Genomic DNA, 25,951 nt, shown 5'->3' on the forward strand with positions numbered 1-25,951 from the left:
GGCAGAGCCGATGGAAATCGGAACAGCGCGCGCGCGCGCAGTTTCAAAGCCCAGTGAGGGGGGAAAGAAGGAGGGAAAAGGCGCCCGGAAATGCTATCTCTGCCAACAGCCAGGTCACTTTGCCAGAGTCTGCCCCCAGAGGAAGGAATGGCAAGGGATGGTAGGAGCTGTGGAGGGAAGAGAGGAAGAAATACCGAAGCAAGTAAAAGCCAACGCCTGGCTGCCACCGTCGGGGCACAGCAGCCAGGCCAAAGAGCAGTGAAAGTGCCCACGCCAGAACCTCCTAAACCCGCCCTAGTGATAGAAGTGGCGCTAGAGCTGCCAAACGGATACCCTCTAAAGATAAAGGCGCTGTTGGACTCAGGCAGCTCCTGCAATTTCATGAGCAAAGAGTTTGCAGCTGAACACCAGATACAGACGATCCCTTTAAGCAACCCCCTGCAGGTGACCACGATCGATGGCAGGGAGCTGTTGGGAGGAGAAGTCAGCTTGCAGACCGTCCCAATGATAATGAAGGTGGCAAGGCACACCGAACTGATAGCGTTTAATGTGGCCACCTTGGGAGGAGCTCCCATTATATTGGGGATGAGCTGGCTAGCGTTACATGATCCGCTGGTGGGCTGGCATCAGAGAGTGGTTTCTTTTGGTTCAGCACATTGCTTAGAACACTGCAAAGAGGGAAAGGGTTTGGCAGGGGCCCAAGCCACCCTAGCAGGGACTGAAGTAACGGAGAACGTGAAGGTACCACGACAATACGCAGATCTCCGCGACGTCTTCAGCGAAAGGGAAGCTGACCAACTACCCCCGCATAGACCCTTTGACTGTCAAATCAATTTACTCCCTGGGGCACAGCTCCCTGTAGGCAAGCTGTACGCCATGTCAGACAGAGAGATGCAGGAGCTAAGAGAGTTCATTGACAAGAACCTGAAGAGAGGGTTCATCAGAGAGTCCAGGGCGGTGGGGGGCAGCCCAGTGTTTTTTGTGGATAAAAAAAAACACGAACAAGCCGAGGCTTGTGTGTGACTTCAGGGCCTTAAATGCAGTGTCAGAACCAGTGGCTTTCCCTATGCCCAGGATTGACGACATTTTGACAAGGGTCAGGAAGGGAAAGATTTTTACTAAACTGGACCTAAGGGGGGCGTACAACCTGATACGAATAAGGAAGGGGGATGAATGGAAAACCACCATGTTCACCCCTTTGGGGGCATTTGAATATTTAGTTATGCCCTTCGGTCTACAAGGAGGCTCCGCGTGCTTTCAATCGTTTATGAACCACGTCCTGGGGCCTTTGCTTTACAAGAATTGTGTGGCCTTCTTAGACGACGTGTTGGTGTATTCTGAGAATGAGGAGCAGCATGTGAGAGACGTCAGAGAAGTGTTGAGCAGGCTGCAAGCCAACCAGCTGTGGGTGAAACTGGAGAAGTGTCAGTTTCATACCAAGGAGGTGGAATTCCTGGGGTATCGCCTGTCAGACAAGGGATTGGCCATGGATCCCGGCAAGGTCCAGGCGGTGCTGGAATGGAAAACACCCAAAACAAGGAAGGATGTGCAGAGGTTCCTAGGATTTGGGAACTTCTATCGTAAGTTCATCCGAAACTTTGCCCACCTGACGGCGCCCATTACGGACTGTCTCAGCAGTAAGAAGAAGTTCGTTTGGACTGAGGAGGCGGAGCGAGCATTTGAGGAACTAAAAAGGGCCTTCGCCTCGGAACAACAACTCCTGCATGTGGATTTACAAAAACCGATGAGAGTGGAAACTGACGCATCAGACAGAGCGATTGGGGCGGTGCTTCTGCAGCCAGGGAAGGAGGAGTCAGAGTGGAGACCGTGTGCCTTTTTTTCGCGAAAGCTGAACAAATCCGAGAGGAACTACACGGTGTATGACCGAGAACTACTAGCCATTCATGAGGCGTTCCGGAGATGGAGGCACCTGCTAATTGGCGCACAACATAAGGTGCAAGTGTGCACTGACCACAAGAACCTAGAGTATTGGAGGACGGCACGAGTGCTCAACCAACGGCAAGTGAGATGGGCCCAGGAGTTCTCCAAATTTAACTTTGAGATTTGTTACGTGCCAGGCCCAGAGAACATTAGGGCGGACGCTCTCTCACGCAAACCTGAATATTTGGAGGGGGAGGGAGCACCCGAAGAGAGACATGTCATTCCAGAGGACCGCTGGGTGTGTGGGGCGGCATTGGTGGGACAAAGAGAACTGGTAGAGGAAACAGAGAATGATGAATACGCCCAGAATAAGCTCAGAGGTCTTAGGGGTGAGGGAGAGGAACCAGGGGGTTTCGAGGAAAGAAATGGAGCTTTGTATTACAAAGGGGCACTGTATATCCCTGAAGGAGACTTAAGGGGGAGGGTACTCAAGCAGTTGCACGACAGCCCCACGGCGGGGCATTTTGGACAACACAAAACCATGTGGTTGGTCACCAGGGAATTTTGGTGGCCTAAGGTGAGGGAAGATGTACGGGAGTATGTAAGAGGGTGTGAGCAATGCCAGCGAGCCAAAGGGGAGAGGCGGGCACCGGCGGGGCTATTAGAACCCTTACCAACCCCAGAACGACCTTGGGAGGCAGTGTCGATAGATTTTATGACTGATCTGCCGAAGTCCAAGGGGAAAACAGCCATCATGGTGGTGGTAGACCTACTAACAAAGATGTGCCACTTTGTAGCCTGCTCGCATGCAGTCACGGCGGAAGAGACAGCGAAGTTATTTGTAGAACACATTTTTAGGTTGCACGGGGTGCCATTGAGGGTGGTCTCAGACCGAGGAAAACAATTTACTTCCAGGTTCTGGAGGAAGCTCATGAGCTTACTGCAGGTGGAGGTCAACTTTTCGACTGCCCGGCACCCTGAAACCAACGGGCAGGCGGAAAGAGCAAACGGGGTCCTCCAGCAATACCTGAGGTGTTATGTCAATGACAGAGAGAATGACTGGGTAGAAAAGTTGGCGCTGGCGGAATTTGCCTACAACAATGCCGAGAATGTGTCCACAGGGATGAGCCCCTTCTTGGCTAATTATGGGTGTCATCCCAGGGCTTTCCCAGGGGGAGAAGGGGAGAGATGGGGTGTCCCGGCAGCCGAGCATTTTGTAGAAGAAATGGAAGCAATCCATCGTCAGCTCCAACTCAACTTAGAAAGGGCGAAGGAAGAATACAAGAGGCAGGCAGACAAGAACCGAAGGGAAGGTGAAACCATAAGGGTGGGAGATAGGGTGTGGCTGTCAACCCAAGGGTTGCCGTTCAAAGGAGGTTGTAAGAAATTAAGACCCAGGAGATTGGGTCCCTTTGAGGTCATTCAACAGGTCAACCCAGTGGCTTTCAGGCTCCGGTTACCCAACCACATGAAACTGCACCCAGTATTTCACAGGTCGTTACTGTCACCGTATGAGGGGGGACGAGAAGGGAGGGCCACTCGGGGACCGGTCATAGAAGAAAGGGAATGCAGCAGCCATGTGGCAGAAATCCTCGACGCCAGGTGGAAGGGGGATCAGGTGGAGTATTTGGTAGCGTGGGAAGGAGAACCGGAGTCAGAAAACACTTGGGTAATGGCAGAAGATATCAACGACGAGGTATTGATAGAAACGTTCCATCAAAGGTTCCCAAGGAAACCTCAGCCTGTGGAGAGGTTCCGGAGGGAATACTTTGGGACCACCGATGAGGAGGAGGAGTTGGAAGGATTCTCGGAATCGGAAGGGGAAGGGGAGATGGACTCTGAGGAGGAGGAGTACTTCGAGACCAGGAACCGCAACAGGTGGAGAGAAGTGTTCGGGACATCGGAAGATGAAGGAAGTTCATTCCGGGGTTTTGCCTCCTCACCGCCCGTAGAGGAGGGGGCGAGAGGGGATGAAGGGGGCCCTGGAGGGGAGGTGGATGTCAGGGAACTGCCATCGGAAGGAAGGGAAGTGAAAGGGCTCACACAGGTTGGGAGAGACTCAGCAGCTGAAGAGGGAACCAGTAGGGGGAGAGGAGCTGAGCTGAGGGAAAGGGAGCTGGAGGGATGGCTCAGAGACACTTCCAGCGAAAACAGTGGGGAGGTTTCAGGACCTCCTGTAGGGACACCCACTCCTCGCCGGAAACTGTCACGCAGAGAGTCCAGAAGACGTGTTTCCGTTAAGGAGCTTTTATGTTGGAAGCGATTCCGAAAGCAACCACTGTCGGAATCTGCCAGCGACTGACGGAGCCATGTTTAAGGGGCTCCGTTACAGACAGAGGTTTGCAAACTTGACCAAACTCTGAGGGACTAGGATTTTACACACAAGCAGCTCATCGTCCCATCACAGTGGGGATTAATAAACTAGAGAGTACATACAGTTTTTCAGGTTTAAAAAGTGTTGTGTAATGCTAAATAGAAAATAAGAGCTAGTATCTGATGATGGCTATTACTAGTGAAAAACATTTCCACTTGTACAAGGTTTGGTACACAATTTTTGCCAATCCCTTATTTCTACTCTGCTACTCAAATAGCTGTTCCTGAGTACAGGATATTGCATAGAGGGCAGCAATTGGTATGGAGAGTCAGTAAAAAAAAATGTATGTCTCACCTTGCAGAAGTTTTTTCCTGCTTACCCAAATCCACCATTGGATGTGGCTCGAGTTTAGTTATTTTATCCAATATTATTTTCTGTGGCTTTCTCTTCTTTACTATTGAGCCTTATACAGGGACTTTTGAATTATTTACATGCCATTAATTTGTTCAATTAATCTATTTTGTTGTTGTTTCTGTTCTTCCCAATATTCTGTGTGATCACTAGATGAATGATACCCTTCTCTGTAAATTCCCTTTAGTAAATTAATTTTCTCTTTCAGTGTAATAAAAAGTTGCTAAGGAATTGTATTCCTAAACCAATTCTCTAAATATATAGAACTCTCTGTAATACATTAGCAGAATCTGATCTCGCCAAAAGAGAATAGTAAAAGCAGAAGTCTAATAAACCAAAAATGCTGTAATGAAAATCTGAAGTTGTACTTTGAAAATGCAGTTTATGTGTGTGTCGACATACTTGGCAGTCACTTTTAAACCATTTTGTTTCATTTATTTATAGGATTGCCTGGCACTGCTGCTGACTTAGATAAAAGAAAGCTAATTTTTGGGAAAAACTTTATACCTCCAAAGAAGCCAAAAACTTTCTTACAGTTAGTCTGGGAAGCATTACAGGATGTGACTCTTATCATTTTGGAAATAGCAGCCATCATATCTCTTGGGCTCTCATTTTACCATCCACCTGGAGAAGAAAATGAAGGTAAAACTATTTTCTTTACTAATACTCACTTGGGTTAACTGCTTTTGATTATGCCAATTGTATTCCATTTCCTCTAAACATTTAATATGAAGAAAATGATTTTAGCGTATGTACAGTCCTTTAATTTTCTCTCAGTTTTTAACATCTATCCTAATGTCATGTGACAATGTCATGGAACAGTGATAAAGTTCAGTGGTGTGTCACCTCACCCAGATGTGTTATGGATCTAACATCACAGAGAGGTATCCCTTAGTATTATTATTACACATATCATGCTTTTCAGCCCCATGGGACCTTCAATGTGGGGTTCAATCCTATCCTCTATGTTATTTAACATCTACATGAAACCGCTGGGTGGCGATATCTGGAGGTTCAGAGTGCGCTGTCAGCAGTATGCTGATGACACTCGGCTGTATTCCTCATTTACATCTGCAAGTGAGGCAGTAGATGTGCTGGACCAGTGTCTTGCCTTGGTAATGGACTAGATGAGTCAACAAACTGAAACTCAATCCAGATAAGACTGAGGCACTGTAAGTGGGTGGTTCCCTAGACTGGATGGGTGGGAGATCATCTGTGTTGCACTTCTTCTGAAGGAGCAGGCTCGTAGCTTGGGGGTACTCCTGGATCGAGGTTCAGGTGGCCTCAGTGGCCCAGAGTGCCATCAGCTTCGGTTGGTGGCCCAGTTACACCCTTATCTGGTCAGGGATAGCGTAACTACTGTTGTCTATGCTCTGGTAACCTCAAGGTTAGATTACTGCAATGTGTTATACGCAGGGCTGCCTCTGAAGATGGTTTGGAAACTTCAAGTGCAGAATTCATCGGCCAGGTTATTCACCAGAGCAAGACAGTTTGAGCATATTACACCGATCCTGGTCTGACTGCACTGGCTACCAATTAGTTTCTGGGCCCAATTCAAAGCCTTAAACGGCTCAGGCCTGCAATTCCTCAAAGACCGCATCTTTCCATATGAACCTACCAGGACCCTAAGATCATCTTCTGGGGCCTTCCTTTGTGTGTCTCCTCCTCGAGAGGTCTAGAGGGTGGCAACACAAGAATCGGCCTTCTTTGCAGTGGCTCTCCATCTGTGAAATGCTCTCTCCAGGGAAGTTCACCTGGCGCCTTCATTATACACGTTTAGATTTTATTCTGTAAACAGCCCCAAGGCCTCCGGATATAGGGTGGTATTTATTATTATTATTATTATTATTATTATTATTATTATTATTAATCTAATCATTAATCTAAGTGATCACTAACCTTAAGCTAAGGATCAGGCTTTTAAAGCCAAATAAATGTGGGTGGGCATACCAAGTGTCTCTTTTCCATCTCTTACCGAGCCCCTTTCCTTCCAAGGTGATAATCAACTTTGGTCCCAATAATATTAATCTCAACCTTTTAGGTTTTGCAGACAGTCAGGATATTTTGCAATGTGTTTCAACAGTGTTTCAAATATATTTTAGTTGTGATTAATTTTTTCTTACTCCTACCCCCCCCCAGCTGTACATTGTCTATGCCTCCCTTACACATCTCAAATCTACCCTTTCCCAGTCTTAAAACACTTAACTTTATTTCTGTTCTTGAGATGAGGATGCATTGATGATCATCTTTAGTTTTGTCACTTTTATTCCTTTGCAATGTTTATGTTGGCAATAAATCTCCTTAGAAAACTTACTCTTTCTCATTTGCATATCTGTTTTGTATAGAAACCAAAAGAGAGCGTCTATTACAAGTCCATCTTTAGACTATGTTACAGCATGTACATATACATTGCTCATTAGGAATGTTTTCATTGCTTTTCTTGAATCTACTTTTTATAGGGAATCAAGCAATACATATGGTGGATCACATCTAGATATGTTTATGACAGCCCATTTTCTTGGTCTATAGGGATATCCCAGTGGACAGATGGTCAGAGTGATGAGAATTAACAGGATGATCCTCTGTAAAAAAATAAATAAAATGGTAATAAAAGTGGTTGGAATAACTTCTGCCTGCAATAGCTGATTGGCCCAGTTAAAGCTGATGATGTTGGCCATCTGTTAAAAGAACCATGCATTCATTCCAAGTGTAATATGTAGAGCTCTCCCTCTCCCTCCCTCTCTCTCTCTCTCCCTCTCTCTCTCTCTCTCTCTCTCTCTCTCTCTCTCTCTCTCTCCCCTTTCTCCCCTCTCCACCCTCTCTCACACAGAGCACTTTTTAGCATGCAGAATTCAAACTCAGAAAGCTGTCCACATGCACACACACACATTTCTGTGCATTAAGTATCTTCCCTAGATTACATGCCAACAATTGCTTAATTTCCTGTTCTGTATGCAATCCTATGCAATTCCTTGAGTCATAGTGTTGAGGCAGGAATTCATAGGATCAGGAACTAGATTTGGAGTGCTGGTACATTGTGCAATTCACGCTAGTGTTGGGACCAGCCTGCTGCTAGTGTCCTGTGCTGGCAGCTGACACTTAATCGTTACTGGGCATGGTACAGGCTTGTCACAGGTGTGTGCTGCTTGTGCATGGAATTGTATGAGCAGAAGTACTGTTTGGGTTGGCAGAACTGGATCATTCTGTGCAGAGTTACAGCAACTGGTGTTTCCTAGGAAGGTACAATTGGTGGAAAGCAGATGCATTATGCAATATGAAATTGTGCATAGCCTGACCAGTGCAATCTATTTTGGAACCACACATTGTCTGTAAGGATCATCCATCATGCTGTGCCTTGGGGAAGGTGGATCCTTATGTGCCATATTCCTCCACTTTTTTCATTATAGTGATGATACTATTCAAGTGGAAAAAAATGTTGTACACAACTATCTCTGGAGGTGGCCCATTAAGTTTCAATTTCTATTTTTAAAATCTACCCCTGAATTTATATTGTTCTTTCATTTCCTTTCTGTCATCTCCTTCCCCTAAGGCAACACTTTTCAGTGAACTATTAATGTTGCAGGGATTGTGGAGGTAATGACTAGCACATCACATGCTACTCTCCAGGGAAGAGCATGTATCTAGACATCTTTCTTCCCAAACTGACCTGTGTTCATTGAAAAGTTCATTACTTTCTGCTTTGTTTGTATGTATGTGTAACTGTTGCTGCTCATATAGGTTTGTGGAAATCACAACAACCTGCTGATATATGTGGTGCTATCCAGCTACAGCCCAGGAAATTTTATCAGAAAACAGTTAAAAACTTGTGCTAAATTAATAAAGTTTATTAATCCTGCCCAGTCAAAAGTTTTAGTGCAGTTAAAAATATTTTAAAGCAATTAATGTTCAATTCCATCCCCATCCAGGGACAACATGCATGTACTCAGTCAATTCAGCAGTCCTGCCAGAGAGCATTTTGTTTGTGTTTTGCACAGGAATACAATGCCGGTTGGTGGGAAATGGCTTAGGTTTGGAAGGCTAAGTTTCAGTCTTTTAATTCTATCCCAAATTTTAATTTATCAACACCTTGTCAGTTCCCCCATGGATCTGATTGCACGTTCAATGGGGCTCACTTCCTGGTAAGTGGGTATAGAATAGCACCTGGATTAATACACTGTGCTTATGGACAGGGAGCCTCCCCAAGGTGAGAAAAGAACCTGAAAACAGGGGGACAAGGGTAGAACTGGCCCACAAACTGCCTGGTATGAGACCTGCTGCAGCCAAACTGTACTCCCCCAGTACAGGGTTTCACCATCAACAGGAAGCTGCTAGGGCAACTGTGGCATGCAAAGCAGATAAAAGTGCAGATAGTGGACAGCCTGCCCCCCCATTAGCTTACCAATTTGAGTTGATCTGCCCCTAGATTAAATAGAAATTGTGGCCCATTATGCACCAACCACAGCAAGACTCTTCCTTACTGACTGCAATTGCCTGCTGAAGCCTGAATGCAAGACTAACTGTGCTGCAACGAATGACAATGCTGTCCTCTGCTTATGAGGAAATTTGGATGTAACACGTCACTGCACAATTAGGGACAGCATCCAGCTTGGTGTATCCGGAGCATATTTGATGTAACTGCTGGTACAGAATGAGTCCAGTAAGAAGAGATTTTATGCGGAGGCTGTATGCACAAGGTGTGATACTTTGAAAATCGATCGTTTTAATGGCCTTGCTTTTATTAGGGCTGAGTGGATGCAGTTTGAATATTCATTCAGTTCTGTCCCTGTGCTGAAGCAGCCCATTTGCAAAAGGGATCACATATTTGCTCTTCCTACTCTCTGTGTAACTCCCTTTGGTGCTGTTGCTGCTGATGGGGCATAGCCGCAGCTGCAGAAACTGGGTTGCGTTTCAGCATGTTTGAAGTTCAGTTGCTGTACCATGTTGGTGTACTGTGCATTTTGACTTCCTTGTGCATTCTAGATGTGCTGTGGAATCTTTTGCTGAGATAGAATAATAGATATAGTGACACTTCCTGCCTTCTGATTTTCTGTCGCAGCAAGATTTTTCATTCCTTTTTAGGTTTGTCAGGCACTAGTGGTCTACTTACTTCTTTTGTCACTTTTGTCAATGATACCTGATACATTACCAAGTGGTAAAGTGTTTGTGAGAAAGAGCTCTGCCAGCGGTTATTCTTAGGCATGTAAGCGCAGGTCAGGTTAAAAGCCAAGCCAGTGAAGGGAGTGTAAGATCAGCTTCCTTTTCTTAAAGGATTTCCCAATTTGAAACAATTGTCCAGTTTATTTGAATATCCTCTTTTGGGGGTAGATTATCAGTTTCGAATGTGCTTTTGCTCTGCATGCTGTGAGGCAAAGTCAAGTAATTCTTAATAGGTGTGTTTGTACACACACACACAGTGGAATAGCCATAGCTGATCCTGTAACGTGAAATCTAACGTGAAAGCAATTCTTACAGATGCAATGTGAAATTAATCCTTGCTTTAACTCCCCTGAAATTATAGCATAATATTCACCATTGAGCAATTTGATTCATTCATGCTAACATTGCTTTGCAACATATTTAGGATTTGCTAAAATATCAGTGTTGAAACACTTGCAGATAATATCATGCAAATTCATCATGACAGCCCTCATAGCTAAGCCACAAAGGAAAGTACATATATGCTGACAGCAGTGTTTATCATCACCTCCAAAGAGCGGCAGGATAGCATGATAACCAGTTCATTAGGATCAGCTGCTGGTCAAAGAACAATGAGCTGGCAAAGTATGGTGCGGTGTTGGTGTTGGTGTATAAGCCTAGGTTCAAAACATTCCTGGGATCAAGCATGTGGCATGACCTCAGTCCTACATGGAGGAGTAAACTCCATTCAGCAATTCAGTGGTGCTTACTTCTGACTGCATAAGTTTAAGTTGTAAAACACATTGTTTTGACAAAAGAACTTCATCAGCTGAAATACAGCTTTTAACATTTACTGAGAATACAAAGTAATATTGCAAAGGTGTGTTACTATTTAAACTGCTAACTTTAACAGGAATTCCAGGAAAAGAAAGAGGCATCCAAGAACTGCTTGATTATTATCCTCATTCTCTCACATCTTCTGTACTAATCTGCTAATTTTAAATTTTATTCATTTGCCAGACCAAGGAAGGTTGATCAGTTATCTTGACACTACAGCAGATGGCATTGCCATTCCTACTCTGAAAAAAGAGTCCTGAGAATCTCCCGTTCCTGCTCCACTACACCCATGTCTTGCATGAAGTTATATATATAACCCTATGAACGTACCCTTTAAGTTGAAACCATCTGTAAGGGATTCAAATTTCATAGTTAAATTTTGACAGGAAATACCAATATCCTCACTGCAAGTTGCATAGCTCACAGTCCAGTCACGAGAGGGTTGTATGTTGGAGAGTTCACCACCATCCAAAGTAGTACATTCCAGTGTCGAACAGCTCTTACTATCCGAAAGTCTCTTAATGTTTAGTTTGAATCTCCTTTCTTATAATTTGGATCTATTGGTTCAGGTTCTACATGAAATATGTGTGATTCACAAGCTATTTGTCCTTATTTAATACAAACTTTCATTGCCAAAATCAACATTCTCATCTGAGGAAAAATAATTATTTTTAATTTTGGGGGGAAATTATCTTGGGTTTTGGTTTTACCTATTGTGTCCTCTTGCAAAAAAATAAAAATGCAGAAAATAAGCAACAAGTTGAAAAGTGGACTACTGTATAAGTATCTCCCATAAGTAAATACCATGTATTTGTTTATGCAATTGTATGCGAACGGCTTTTGCTTGTGCAGTAGTACACAAACTAATTTCACCAATATGTGTGTTCTGATTTTTTGTGTGTGAGAACTTACAAAAGAAACATGGATTAAATGTGATATATCTATCACATTTGTTTAAAAATGTAATTAAGAAACCATTTGCTGCTGCTGCTCCTCCTCCTCCTCCTTTTTCTTTTCTTTCTTTTTTGAAGTGACCTGTTTTTGCTATGTTTTGTCTCTCAAGCCTGTGCTACTGCATCAGGAGGAGCAGAAGATGAAGGAGAGGCAGAAGCTGGTTGGATCGAAGGTGCTGCCATTCTGCTCTCTGTTATTTGTGTGGTACTTGTCACTGCCTTTAATGACTGGAGCAAAGAGAAGCAATTCCGTGGGCTTCAAAGTCGTATTGAGCAAGAACAGAAGTTTACTGTGGTCCGGGGTGGACAAGTTATTCAAATCCCAGTAGCAGAGATAGTAGTTGGTGACGTTGCACAGATAAAATATGGTAAGTTTCCTTGCATATGTGACTGGATATGTGCAAACATATGACTTGGTACCCAGTGTTCCTTTATGACTTGCTGAATAACAAAGGAGCTGGCAGTACATATCAGCACCAACCTTGTGCCAGGCTGAGAGGGGTTGAATTGGACAGAGGTGTCCCACTTCCTAGTTCTGCTGGCCTCCTACTGCCTCCCAACATGATCTTCCACCATTGCAGGTCTACAGATGCAGCAGTGTTCCTGCTGCATCATGCAGCCAGTGAGCAGTGAGGCTGTGGATCATGTTCTGAGACCCAAAGCCCTTCTCGTCCAGCAACCTGCCTTCACAGTGATGAACCAGATACCTATGGAAAGCACAATAGCACTTCCCCTGCTTGTGCCCTCCACAACTGGTGTTCAGAGGCATTCTGCCTCTTGATTCTGGAGGCAGTACACAGCTTTCATGGCTAGTAGCCAATGATAGTCTTGTCCTCCACAAATTTGTCTCACTCCCTTTTAAACTGTACAAGTTGTTGACCATTGCTCCATCTTGTGGTAGCGGATTCCATAGTGAAATTGTGCGCTGCCTGAAGAACCAAACTGGAAGCTCATCAATATAGCGATGTCTAAGGAAGGTCAGGAGAGACTGCCCTTGTAGAGAGAAAAATGTATTGTGTGAAAAGGATTAAATGTGACACACTTGAGGATTAGTATTTTGATTACGGAAATGTTTTTGAAGGTTCACACAGTAACCTTACTAAATCCGCTTTATTTTTCCTTAACTTGATTTTACTGATAGGTGACCTTCTACCTGCTGATGGGGTGTATATTCAAGGAAATGACCTTAAGATTGATGAAAGCTCTTTAACTGGAGAATCAGATCAAGTCCGCAAATCTGTTGACAAAGATCCAATGCTGCTTTCGGGTGAGTTTTGCACTTTCAGTGAGCTGTTGCTGATTGAGAATCTGGAATATTGCTTTTGTGGCGGTGGTGTTTTAAATTCTCCATTAATTTTTCCTCACTTGGAAATACAGGATTTTAACCTTTCCCAGTAATCTACAAGCTTTTCGTTTGTTTGTTTGTTTGTTTGTTTGTTTGTTTATTGCTGAACTAAGTAGGAACCTGAACCTACAGTTAGCATTTCTGTTTTACTAAACTACAGTGAAATGATGTGGCATAACCATGACTTAAACTCAGATAATCAGTATGATATAGTGGTTAGAGTACTGGACTGGGACTGGGGAGACTCAGGTTCAAATTCCCATTCTCTCATTAAGTTCACTTGATGACATTGAACCAGTGACTTTTTCTTTCTCAGCCTAACCTACTTTACAAAGTTGCTGAGGATGACATAAGAAAGAAAGAACAGTATTCACCTTGGAAGAAAGGCATGCTTTTCTAGCTGTTAATTTTCTTCCAGTGGTATAACTCTTATGTAGTCCCCCGAGTCCCACCCCCACAATGATTGATTGTTTTGGGGTGTTGTTTAAACCCTCTACATGCCCATTGCCCTTCTGAGGCTCCTTTAGGTTTTAGTTCCCATGTTCAGTAACAGGGGTGGTGAACCTTTTTGGCTCCAGGATGTGCCTCTTGGGCAAAATTTGACAGGTGGGCAATGCCACCTTCCTGTCAAAATCCCTTATGCTCAGATATTAAATAGAGGGGAGAAGACTCTTGGAGGCTTTTGCAAGCCTCCTCCCACTTCTCCTTTAAACTCTCAATCTTGTAGACTGAAAAAGGAACTGAAGGAGGCATGCAAAAGCCTTTGCAAGTTTCCCTGTTTCCTTTTTAAGTGCTTTGGTCTTAAAGGGGACGCAAGGAGATTTGCACAAGTCCTTGGCCACCTTTAAGATTTCAGGGATTTAATAGGGAAGTGGAAGGAGGCTTGAAAACCCCTTTGTGAGGCTCTCTCCTTCCCTTTTAAGAAGGGAGGCCATTTCTTATAAGCAAGTGGGCGGCAGCAGTGGCGGCTGGGTGGTGGTGATGGTGGTGGTCTGCCAACTCTGCACCTCCTGCTGCCCACTTAAAGGAAAAGGCAAAGGGCTTTAATTTTCACTCACCATCTGATGAGCAGAGATTAAATCCTGCTGCCTAGGCTGCATGGTTCTATTCTCTGTTGGGAACAGTGCAGCACAGCCAATGCAGGATTAAACCCTGCCCTCCCGCCCATCAGCTGATGACACTAGAGATATAAGATGATGGGCAGGTGAGCATGGGTTAGGGGAAACAGACTGCCTGTGAGCCAAGGATCCCCACCCCTGATCTAGAGGCATGCATTTCAAATCTCCCAGTCATTTTGAGGCCAGTGCGGGTTGCCCTGCTGTCCTCTGCCCAGGAAGAATATAGGTTGTGACCCCCCCTAAGTGATTAATTTCCCTCCCTCGACTAATAGGAGCAGGTCCCATCATGGCTCAGAGTCATTCAGGGGACCATTTTGATCACATGTCATTGATGGGCCTTCCCCCACCTACAAGCGGAACCTATCATATGTGATTCCTCCTTCTTCAACTAACAGGAGCAGATTTCAAAATGGAGCCAACTTTTTTTCTTTTTGGTAGAAGGGGTACATGTTTGGGGTAATATTCATGTTTGCTTATGCTTACCCCCATGTCACAGTTAAGAAGTTAAGAATGGAGGAGATTACATATTGCTGTTTAACACATAGCTTCATTGAATGGCAATTTGTCAGTGGAATTATCTCAGAACCATAACTGGAATTAGGTATAGTTATTAGGTTCAAGATTAAGGACAGGGCAATTCAGGGCCAGTCCACCCTTGAGGCAAAATGAGGCGACTGCCTCAGGTGGCAAGATACACAGGAGCAGCAGATCTGGCCTCCAAGGAATGCTGCAGCATCTGCCACCTACTTGGCAGCCCCCACCCAACAAATGCTGCTTCTACAGTGGTCTCTCAATGAATAGGAGGTGCTGCTGCTTTCCACCTATCCCTATGACAGGGGTTGCACTCTGGGATCTCCTGAGTTCTGCCCCTGCTGGCATGATTCAGAATGAGCCCCTTCTCTCCCTGCTCTCACCACAATGGTCCTTGATTCCTAGTTCAACTGTCAGGTAAGACTGATTTGATTTTCTACCCTTGTATCTGATGTAGCATCATGTACCAGGGGCACCATTCTGTGGTTTGCCTCAGGTGCCAAAATGTATTGGGCTGACCCTGAGGCTATTCTATAGTGAAACAATAGGACACCCTAGTAACAATATGCATTATTGCCCCTTAGAAATGGGGGCATGATGACTCTGAGATACATACTTACAGTTGAGGGCATATGCAATTTTTACTGTTTCACATGCCGAGTTCTTAACTGGATGCAGACTTCATGAAACATGCATAATACTGTTCCGAAGGTGTGCCCCTCCTACAAAAAAAATTAAATGTAAGCCTCGGAAATGTGTTCCTGTTGGGGCACATCCTAAAGAATGATCCTTCTGTTTTTGTTTTTTTTTAAATGATATTTATTAAAGTTACAAAAAATAGAAGAAATACAAAATACAGAAAAAAGAGTAAATTTTTTTAAAATATAACAAAAAAGTAAAGGATAAAAAGAAACATACAAAATAAAACAGTTAAAAAGACATTAATTTTCCAAACCTATCTTCTCTAGACTTATTTCCCCGGACCTCCTCATACCTCCCTTTTTTGTATTCCAGTTCAGTTTGTTAGTTCAGCAAATCCTTACCATTAAACTTTTGCCCAATTGTAAGCCTTTTTTCATATCTCTTAAAGCATCACAGCTAAAAAGCTCTTAGTTTCTATCCAACATCCTTCTAAGGTTCCTTAATAAGAATGATCCTTCTGATGGAAATGGTGAAAGACACCAGTCACTTTTTATTTTGATGAATGGGATGTCTACTCTTTTCCTAATATTGCTTGGCCCTCACACTATGTAGCTACTGCCAGTAATCTGCTGCTCTTGGCCACAAGGTGTGTGAGTGCTTTGTCCATTTGCAAACCTGGCCATGAACAGGAAGATGTGACAGTGGGATGGGGGAGCTTAGCCACATGAACCTTGACCCATACAATTTCTGACAAGTGCACCTGGGTTCTATTGCTCACACTGGTATGCAATAGCAAGGAAAGAGTCTGCTTGCCTGGGCTGGTTTATTCTCCTTCAGCACATCAACTTCTTACTTCACCCACATAATGCTTAAATAAAGCTGGGATGAGTTTAGGTGATTGTGACATGAGGGAGATGGCCTTTTGTCAATTCACTCTCAGCTTGGCCTCTTCTGTGGTGCACTGACATCTCCGGTGCAACGGCGTGCTTTGTAAATAGTGCCTGCTTGTTTAAAACAAGATGAAGAGAAAACCCTAAGTATGGAGTACTTTAAAATGCTGAGCACTGGCTCAGCATGCCATACAGAATGCCAATGCTCAAAGCAAACACGGTGAGATTTTTCAGGAGAAGTAGGATAGCGAGTACTAGCAGAGCAAAGATTTGTAGGGCCTAACAGTATTGCTTAATTATTTTGCACCTTTTATCTTTGCGCATTGCTTTTGACTTAGTGCATTGCATCCCAGCACAGAGGTCAATCCAGAAACAGAAAATAGGAAAACCTGAGCAAACTAGCTGCCATTCAGTTTCACCTCCCATTCAGTCTGAAGATTTATTTTCTGTTTTTCATACTTAAATTCCCAGTGCCCACTGAATATGCATGCCCAGTACATTCCTTGTTGTAGAATGTACCCATATGAAAGTTTCAGTTTATTTTAGAAGTACCCTGACCATTTTGTTACACTGGGCAGACAGCAATTATGGCCCAAGCATCCTTTCAGTATGTTTGGGTCCTACGGTAGCCACTTACACTTAGGCAAAAAAAGAGGAAGTGCATTACCAAAAAAGAAAATAAACTTCACAGCTACTTCTCTACATTATTATGGTTCTTAATCTTCAAACCAGGCTTGGACTGGACAGCTCAGTATTTTCCTCCTATAAAGTAGGGCACATGGCTACCCTATGGCCTGTCAGGTTGATTATACTGCATTTAGCTGTTCTAAATAATTCTTTCCTGCACCTTTCCAATTCTGAATTTTGGAACGGAGTGCTCTCCTTGAATTACAACAGCATTGCTTTGGCTGCAAGTCTTACTATCACAGTAACTTCTTCCAATTTAGCATTGCTTGCTTGCCATCTGTGCCTTCACACCGCTTGTGTTTGTGGTAATTCTGTTCTCATTAGAATTAATGTTTTGGCTGCTACATATTTTGGAGTGCCAAATAGGACAGAGTACTGCTAAATGTATTGGGATTTTCCATTTCCAGCACATTGTTTTCAGCTTGATTTTTCAGAGAGAAAGACAGTTAGTTCCCTTCTTTGTTCTTCTTTTGGATCTGCGAGTTCAAGTCACTGGTGCACACCGCCCCCCCCCCCTTTGCTGGAAGTTAACCAAAAGCATAAGCTTCCAAACTCGTCTTCTGACTGCATTGGAGAAGAGGAAAGAATGGGAGTCACATCATACTTCACTATGGTTTAGCGTGCAAGTGTAGTCAATTTATGCTTATAACATTGAAAGTTTTATATTACGGTACATATTGTGGTTGCTTTTGGTCTAACCATCCCCTTTTTAATATAATATCCAAATGCAATAGTAATTGAAACTATATAAAACCAAAAAAATCCAAGGGAGACCTTCCTTGAGCCTGCACCTATTACTGCTGTTTTACTGATCAGACAACATAAATTGGGAATTTACTGTTGTTTATTAAAGCTACCTCTCTCCTTTTTTTAATACCAAAAGCATTGAGTAATACTAGGTTTGGCATTTTTGTTTTCTGGTTCTTGGGCTGTGTGCGCACCAGAGCTTTAATGTGCATGTGAAGTGCACAGACCTGATTTTTTCCATATGCACTTTTGTGCATGTTCTTCCACATGTGAGTGCTTTCAATTGAGCTCTATCTCAAATGTTTTCCATCCAAGCTAGTGGGTGGTATTTGATTGGATGCATTTTCACTGTTTGTTGTTATCCCTTCCCCTCAATTAGTACTTTCCCACTCTCTTTAGTTCTGGGAACTTGAGGTGCCTTGTGGGTATGCACGCGGGAATTTGCTTACCTGTGTATGTGACCACTTTTTTTAAAAAAAGAGAGAGGTACAAGTTTTCTGATATACCCTACTTCCACAAAACAGTGTGTTAATACATTAAAAACACACATGTGTTGCTCCTGGCCCCAGCAGCAGTGCACTGAGGGCCACCCAACTAATGGAAGTAGGGACATGATGATAGATGGCACCCACACACATAAACGACAGCAGGAGCAACAAAACCCAACTACCAACACTAAATGCACTTCAGTATGTCCGCAATGGGGTGACAGGCAATTTTATGTTGGATCCTTTTTTTCTTTTCTGCATTATCCACACATTGGGAAAATTCACATTAAACGGGGTGAAGTGTGACTTATCACTTGGATGAGGACAGTGCTATGCAGATGACACGAAAAGCATGCACACATGATGCATTTAATCAATTTTAAACTGCCACATGCAGCTGGGAGGAGTTGCGGTGTGTGTGGGGGGGGAGCGTCAAGTAGAGATAAGGGTCACGTGCACCTCCTGTCTACTGCTTCTGTCTTGCAAATTGCTCCATTCCAGCATTCTTCTGCTTTGGCAACCAAATGCATAGTTCTGGTCTCAGAAATGGCAAGCTGGTCACTTTGTTTTAAGACAATTTAGGAGTTATACAGTGAAAGCACATCAGAATATAGCATGAGTCTGAAAAACCTGAAATAAATAGATATTAGTTCGTCGAGAAGCAAAGAAATGCTGGTGGTCATTGTGCTTTATTAGTTTCTAAATAAATAAATAAATGCAGCTATATTAAGGAATCAGGTCAGTCACTGCCTGGAGAAAAACAACTCAAATTCACTCTTGGTTCTCTGGCAGTAAATGTTCCAGTACGGGTTTCTTGCTAAACAGAAAGAGCAAGCTTCCAACCTAAGAGGCCCTGTGCTCTTTTGATTTCACTGAACACGCAGATGTTTGCTTGAATTTGTCCTCACTTTTGAATGTTTTTTTTCCAGCTGCTTCATTGCATTGACAAGGTTACTTATTTCTTTCATTTGCATAACTGAACAATGACCTGCTTATATCTGCAGGTAGAACATCTGTGTTTGCATACTATCGTGGCAAGTTTTAGTTCCACAGGAATAACAAAGGTTTATCTTTTTTCCATTTACACACTCCTAACCTCTCCATTTTTTGTGAGTTTTGTTATAGAGGTTGTCAGGGCGGCGCTTTCCGCTTTGCCACTCGGGGCGAAACAGGAAGTGCCACCGTGTCTGATGCAGCAGACATACCTGCTCCTGCCCTGCCATCTATACTGCCTGCTCTGCTGCTGCCACTGGCAGAGAGCATTTGGGGTAAGGTCTCGGTAATTTCAGCAAGACCTTGGCCAAATTCATTGAGATCTCACCTGAAATCATCACTGATGTTGGTGCCACTTTTTTTGCCACTGGTGGATGCAGCAGAGCAGGTGGAGCATCTGCAGGGGTACAGCCTCAGGATTTCCTCTGCTGGAGGCAGAAGCCTCATCCCACCTAATGCTAGTGCCGGCCCTGAAGATTGTGGTTTTCCCTTCTCTTTTAGGCTCACTATAAGCTAAATGTGAGGAAAATGTCTCAGAGATGGCATTTTTTTTGTTTAATTTAGTAGTTTTATATCCCAATAGGAGCCTAACTTTAAATAAAAATAATCCAGCTAAACCAGAAGTGTGCAACAGTGTGAAACATAGTCGTCACACAAAACAGTTGGTCTTAGATGGTCCTGGGAGGAGACAGTCCAGCTGAGACAGGAGCTGATGTCTGATGAAGTCTCTGCCTGTCTTCTTCTCTCTGCCAGTGTCAGTGGTGGTATGCCCTACAAGAATTGCAAAAAGACTTGTGATGCACAGCAGCCTAGAGAAAGTGCTTTATCTGGGATCAGGACCCTTTACTGGAAAATCAGGGCTCACAGGCTGAAGACAGACAGACAGACTGAGAGAGAAATAGTTAATGCAAAAGGTGAAATAAAAAAAATCACATAGCATGTGAAAATAGATTTTCTGCTTACAAAAATAAGGATATACTTATTCAGTTATGAAAATAAAATAAATTAATGCAATGAAACCACCATGAATATACATAAAATGTGTGGATGAATTCAAGCAAGTATTAGCTTCAAAGATATAATGGCTTCCCAGGTGTTTGAGAGAAGCTATCAGAAGAATCAGATTGCATTTCAGTTTTTTTAAGATTGGATGATAACAGTGACATAAAAAGCTATCATGAAAAGTATCCATGGCACCATATGTCTGAAAGCAAAGACAAAGAGCTCCCTTTTTTCTTCACTGAGTTTTGTATTCGTAATGAAATTATAAATGTGACATACCAGGAAAAGGGCCCAAAGGGTGATTTTTAGATAGGGGCAGCAATGATAAGGGGAAGCAATTAAATTATGCATAATTGACAGAAGTGAGAACTGTATTTATAGTGAGAAGTACAAGATGACAATAGCAGACGGATGGGGGAAAGCTCATTCCCTAAAGAACCTAACATTTTTGGACAGTATGAAAGTTAAAGAGAAAAGAATTGTAGACAAGTTAGAGAGAACTGAGTAACACACATGAACCTATCAGGAAGAGTGTGCCATACAACAAAAGCTAAGCTCTTGCATGTGCAACCAAAATTTGTATTTTAAAAAGTTTGATTTTAAAAAGTCTGCCCTGTCCTCCACTGCAGTAAAGAACACAGTTTATATTATGCATTCCTTTAAAGGTTTGTAAGAATAATATTCAGATTTTACATGTGGGAGGTATATTGTGGAAACACACTGGGGGATGGTTCAGTTGTAGAATCAAGTATAGGATGGTTTGAAGGAGCAGCTGGGAGCCTCAGGAAGCCTTGGTATTAGACCCCTTTGGTTCAGACCAACATCCCATGTCTCAGTGCAGTGGAGTAGCTTTTAATGAACAGAAGTAAAAGAAATTGAATTCGCAGGCCCGATGCAATATTAATGAATTATATCCATTAAAAATGTACAGCCCACTTTAGTGCCGTTTAAATTGCATACTATATCTGAAATTACCTACGCATGCTTTAAGGCAGAAGATAATATCAGAAAACATCTCAATATCTTTTGAAAAACAGAGTCAGTACAAAAGCTTTGCCATTAGCTTAAATTAAACAAGGGGTAGAAAATTGCAATGAAAATGTGCACTACTCAGACAGGTCCAATGGATTTACTAAGAAATAAGTCTTACTCAGTTCACAGGGATTTGCTTTTAGGTGGGAGTCTAGTGGATTATAGCCAGAATTGCACAAACTGATGGATATAGATGTGAGCTGATACTGATCCTTGGGACTAGGAAAAAAATTCTGAGTGAAAACAGAGGATCCCTTTTTGCAAAATGTTTTTTACTCCAATGAAAGTATGGGCTCATCCACACTTCTGCTTGCCCTGTGCCTAGCAAGCATGGGTTTAAGCAGTTTTCAGCTTGTCCCACACTTTCTAGGCACAGGTCCAAGCCTTTGTCCAGCCACTTTCCCCCAGAAAACCCACTCTTCAGTGCTAAATTGGAACAAATGGCAATCTGCAGAAAACCCGATTGCTTTTTGTTCAGATTCAGCGTTAAGGCTGGGGTTCCCCAGGGGAATGGATAAGCCCCAAGCACGGATTGTGTGACAGCCAGGGAAGGAAACAGTTCCCAACATTGCCAAGGCATCTGTCTGGGTGATCCTCTCTGTCTCGCCCTGCTGTGACATCTGATAAAACTGGTCTTGCAGTGAAGTCCACGAAGAGAGGCACCCTTCCCCCCACCTCATCGTCAAGGCTACCAGATAATGCTCCCTGTCTTCCTGGACTGCACTGTGAAGGCAATTCCATTACGTCTTCTAATACGCTCTGTCAAGTCAGTGAACATATCTGTGCTTGGGCAAGGCAATTTGGTAATGCTCTTTCCTGCGCTTTGCTGAAGGGACAAGAAAACTGCCCTCACAGTGCTGCATGGGATGTCAGTTCCAGTCAGTTGCTTTGATTCCTTCTTCTCTCCTACGAAGACAATGCTTTAGTGTTAGATGAAATGTTCTGGTTTTGCTGATCTTATATTTTACGTTTTCATTTACTCTTTTATCTTGGACTTACTTGGACTTGTATAACATTTGTCTAATAGCCCTGTAATCATTACCTTCATATTGCAAATGTGGGACTGCGGGTGAGAGGTTGTTACTTGGCTACTTCCTGGGTTCATTTTAGCCACTGCACCAGCTCTTAAGATGAAACTTTAGGTCACACTCCACCACAGAATGGAGAATGTTTAAAGCTCATTGACTTCTCTGGTCTTAAACAAAATTGATTCTGGATTGCATTGTGATCTTAGATTGAAACCTGATCATATCACAGGGACAAGGTTGGTTTTTTTTTAAAAAAAGTATCATAGTATATTGTGCAGCATTACCTCCCAAAGCAGAAAGTATTAATATCTATATTTTAATTCTTTTAGGTACACATGTCATGGAAGGTTCTGGAAGAATGGTTGTTACTGCTGTAGGAGTTAATTCTCAAACAGGGATCATCTTTACTCTGCTAGGCGCTGGTGAAGACGAGGAGAAGAAAGATAAGAAAGGTGCAAATTTGATCACATCAAATTTCCTTCATGTCTGTTTTTATTACATAAAACTGATACACAAACTAACTACACAGCATTTATTTCTGATTCAGTCCCATCATTTTGGGGGGCAGGACCTATGACACTCACAACTTTCACATGCTAGATGTGTACCAAAGTATTATTTTGAACATCATACATTTTGTATGTAAAATGTGAGACGGGAAAAGTAAAAAAAAAAAAGTTCCGGGCTCACCTACGTTCCACACAATCTCAAGCTGAGCTTTGTGTTATATATCCCAAAGTCATAACAAACAGAGATTTAAACAAACATAATTGAGTGCTGTTGTTAAAAAAGAAGTAAATTACTACTTTCATAATTTCTATCCTCACATTTGAGATCTAATTGAAATTGTTGTAGTCTTGGATTTTATGTTTCGATTTAACATCAGAATTTTATATTGTGCCATATTTTATCGTGCACAGTTCATATTTTACTTGATGTTAGCATACAACTAACATTCATCCAGCTTTTGTTAATTTAGTAACTGGTACCATTCCAATTATCTATATAGTGCCTTCTACTTTTGTAGTAGATGGGAACTTATCTTTCTAAGCACAATCTAAATGTTGGATCTAAACAGTCTATTCTCTGGATAGAAGATGTTTCCACTTATAGAAGGGGAGCTTCCATGAGCAGAACTCTCTTCTCATGAATGGAAGCCCATTCCATTAACATAACAGAGTATTTTGATCCAACCCATGCCTATAAGTAGGCTGAACTGAGATGGTCTCCTTTGTAGAATATTTCTTGGAAAGAAAGCCACTTATGTTTCATGGGAAGTTATGTGAAGATCACTCTTCAGTTTCCAGATTCAGGCAGCCTTAATGAAAATGAAAGCTAAAATAATAATAGGGATCTGTTCAAGTTTCTTTTCCCCATAAATATTCACTGCAACTGATTGATTATTGATTATTCAATTCAATTCAATTCCTGCATTCCTTATTTAAACAATTTCTTCCTTTCTTTTATCAAACCATGCATCATTGATATAGGAATGGTTAACGAGCAAATTTTTGATAAACTTGTACACACTTACCTTTTCACAAAAATAATGTGTGCCCAGAGTCCTTATACTTTTGCCAGATGGTCTTATATCTAGTTAAACTGCAGTCCATGTGGTTATGATCCAGAGCAAAGCTGACCACGTCTGTGACAGTCACCCTTTGCACCATTGCAGATCATGTTCGAGTCTTAACGTGAGTGCAAATAAAAATAAAGGAAATATATTGAATGTGTGCAATCTTCTTCATGAACACAGTTTTCTTACACTCCTAAATCAGAAAGGGCATTTTTTCCCTCCCCAGAGGTATATCAGAAGCTTTAGTATGAAAGGAATGATAATAAATCCTATTGATTTCAGTATGTCTGTAAGGTAGGCGTACTTCTAGAGTTCATTTGTTCCGTATTAGACTAGATCAGTCTAAACTAGGACAAAGTGAAATACAATTGCCAAGAAAGTGTAGGCAGTTGTATTTGGTGTACAGAATATTCAATGTAGTTTTTGCTGTATTCCCTACACTTACAATACACACTAAACTCTCTATCTCTATGTAGACTAATAGTGTTACATTACATGTAAAGCTAATATGATAAACGGGGATTAAAATGTGTTTTCTCAGAAAACAATGGCTGGTGATTGAGGGCTTTATAGCTAATATATTTTAAGCAAGAATTGTGTAAGACACACTAGTAATTTTCACATAGCCTGCCACAGTCTATAGTCTGGGCCTGCTTTTCTGTGACAAGATCCTGTGTAATTCTCCCCAGTGTTTCCTCTTTCTTCATTTAGTGTTTATTCTTCCTTGTCCTGTATTTTAATTTTTTAAAAGAGACAATCTGTCAGTCTACGCCACCAACTGAGGGATAGGTGAAAAAAGAGGGTCATATTTGTCATATAACTTCCATAAAACATCATTACACATCCAATAAAACACCTAACAAAATGCTTTCAAGACTCATTCTTCAGTCATTGAAGTAAGCCTCCAGTGATGTAATGATCAGGCTGCATGGAATGTCAGTCTTCCAAGCACTGTTCCTGTGAACACACTCTTTATTTAAACAGAGCTTGTGGATGAGTCTGGCATGAGCCCCACTGAAATGAGCAGTGTTTGTACAGCAACAGTGCTCATTAGATTATGTCCCTATTTCCTAAGCTCAAACATACATCCATTGTTATGTATGCTTGCAGCTTTATGAAAGCCTACCAATCAGATGTGTTTGCATTTCTCTAGATGTATGCATTTCTTCCTCATTAACATTTTGTAAAAATCATCATACAGGTGTGAAACAGGAGGATGGACATCAGCTTCCAGGTAGCGTAAGAAACCTACCATATCAGAGGAAAGGCTGAGGCTTTTAACTGGGACTTTCCCAAAAATGAGGGTGCGGAAAAGACCTGAGTGAATAGTCAAGAAAACTTGTCTTCACTACATGATTGGAATCTAAAATGAAATTTCAGTTGGAGTTCTTTTTACCCATTTTTATGTGGCTGTTCCCTAAAAGAATTACTTCAGAAAAGTTCGTTTAAAATATGGACTTTTAAAAACCTCAATTAAAAATGGAAGCCATAATTTTTAAATTTTCACTTACATATCAATACAAAATGGCTCAGCTAGTGGGTGAACCAGAAGTCTGATTCCAGTGGGCGGGCTGAAGTGCTAGGCAGACAGAGGAACTCTTGAAGAGTTCAAAGAAGCCTCACTGAACTTGGGGCCTACTTTGTCTCCTGGAATCTCCATTCATTGGACCATTAGGCTTATTAGGGCAGGGGCGGGGTAGACACAAAGCTAAATAAACATAGAATAAGACCTGCTGGATTAGACCACATGCCTATCTAGCCTGGCATCCTGTTTCCCACAGTGGCCAGCCAGTTTCCTCTGCAGATTCCATAAGCAGAGCAAAAGGCAAAAGCTTTCTAGTGTTGTCCCCAATAATTTCAGAGGCATGCTGTTTCTGCTCCTGGAGGTTGCATACAGTCATTGTGGTTAGCAGCCATTGTTAATCCCTTTGGATTTTAAAGCTATCTAAAGCTAGTGGCTGAGCCACCATATGCTGTGGCAGTGGATTCCATAAATTAACTCTGTGCTGGATGAAGAAGTACTTCCTTTTGTCGGCCTTTAATCTCTTGTCAATCAACTTTATTGGATGACCCCAAGCTACAGCACTGATGCAGTACTTGTTCTCACTTAAGCCTTGGTGATATGGCTGGCTGACCTCCGCAAGCCCTACAAGGGGACATCCAGACAAGGAAGCAGCCTAGCTCCTAGTGAGCCTCATCCCCACACTTCTAGTCGTTCCCCCCCAAATGTTAAGATGGGAATTAGGGGGCTCTGCTTGATGATGAGTCTCCTGCCAGCTTGTGTGTTCTAGCACATGCCCGACTTCGTTGACCTCTGGAGTTCCATGATACCATCTTAAC

The 25,951-nt window shown here is 42.6% G+C and overlaps 1 protein-coding gene across 7 annotated transcripts in view; it reads left to right on the top strand.

Moving 5' to 3' along the window:
* ATP2B2 (ATPase plasma membrane Ca2+ transporting 2) overlaps window positions 1-25,951 on the top strand; it is a 379,035-nt gene that overhangs the window by 272,281 nt on the left and 80,803 nt on the right. For 4 of the 7 annotated variants that reach the window (XM_080994177.1, XM_080994174.1, XM_080994173.1 and 1 more), the window contains exons 5-9: window positions 5,051-5,248; window positions 11,643-11,900; window positions 12,674-12,799; window positions 22,365-22,487; window positions 24,813-24,845. In XM_080994177.1, coding sequence (XP_080850303.1) covers window positions 5,051-5,248; window positions 11,643-11,900; window positions 12,674-12,799; window positions 22,365-22,487; window positions 24,813-24,845 — 738 coding nt within the window. The remainder of the gene's footprint in view (window positions 1-5,050; window positions 5,249-11,642; window positions 11,901-12,673; window positions 12,800-22,364; window positions 22,488-24,812; window positions 24,846-25,951) is intronic. The other 3 variants (XM_080994175.1, XM_080994176.1, XM_080994171.1) reach the window with 1 other exon arrangement.

Source organism: Podarcis pityusensis (genome assembly GCF_964106645.2).
Source record: "Podarcis pityusensis genome assembly, chromosome: 2".
NCBI lineage: Eukaryota > Metazoa > Chordata > Lepidosauria > Squamata > Lacertidae > Podarcis > Podarcis pityusensis.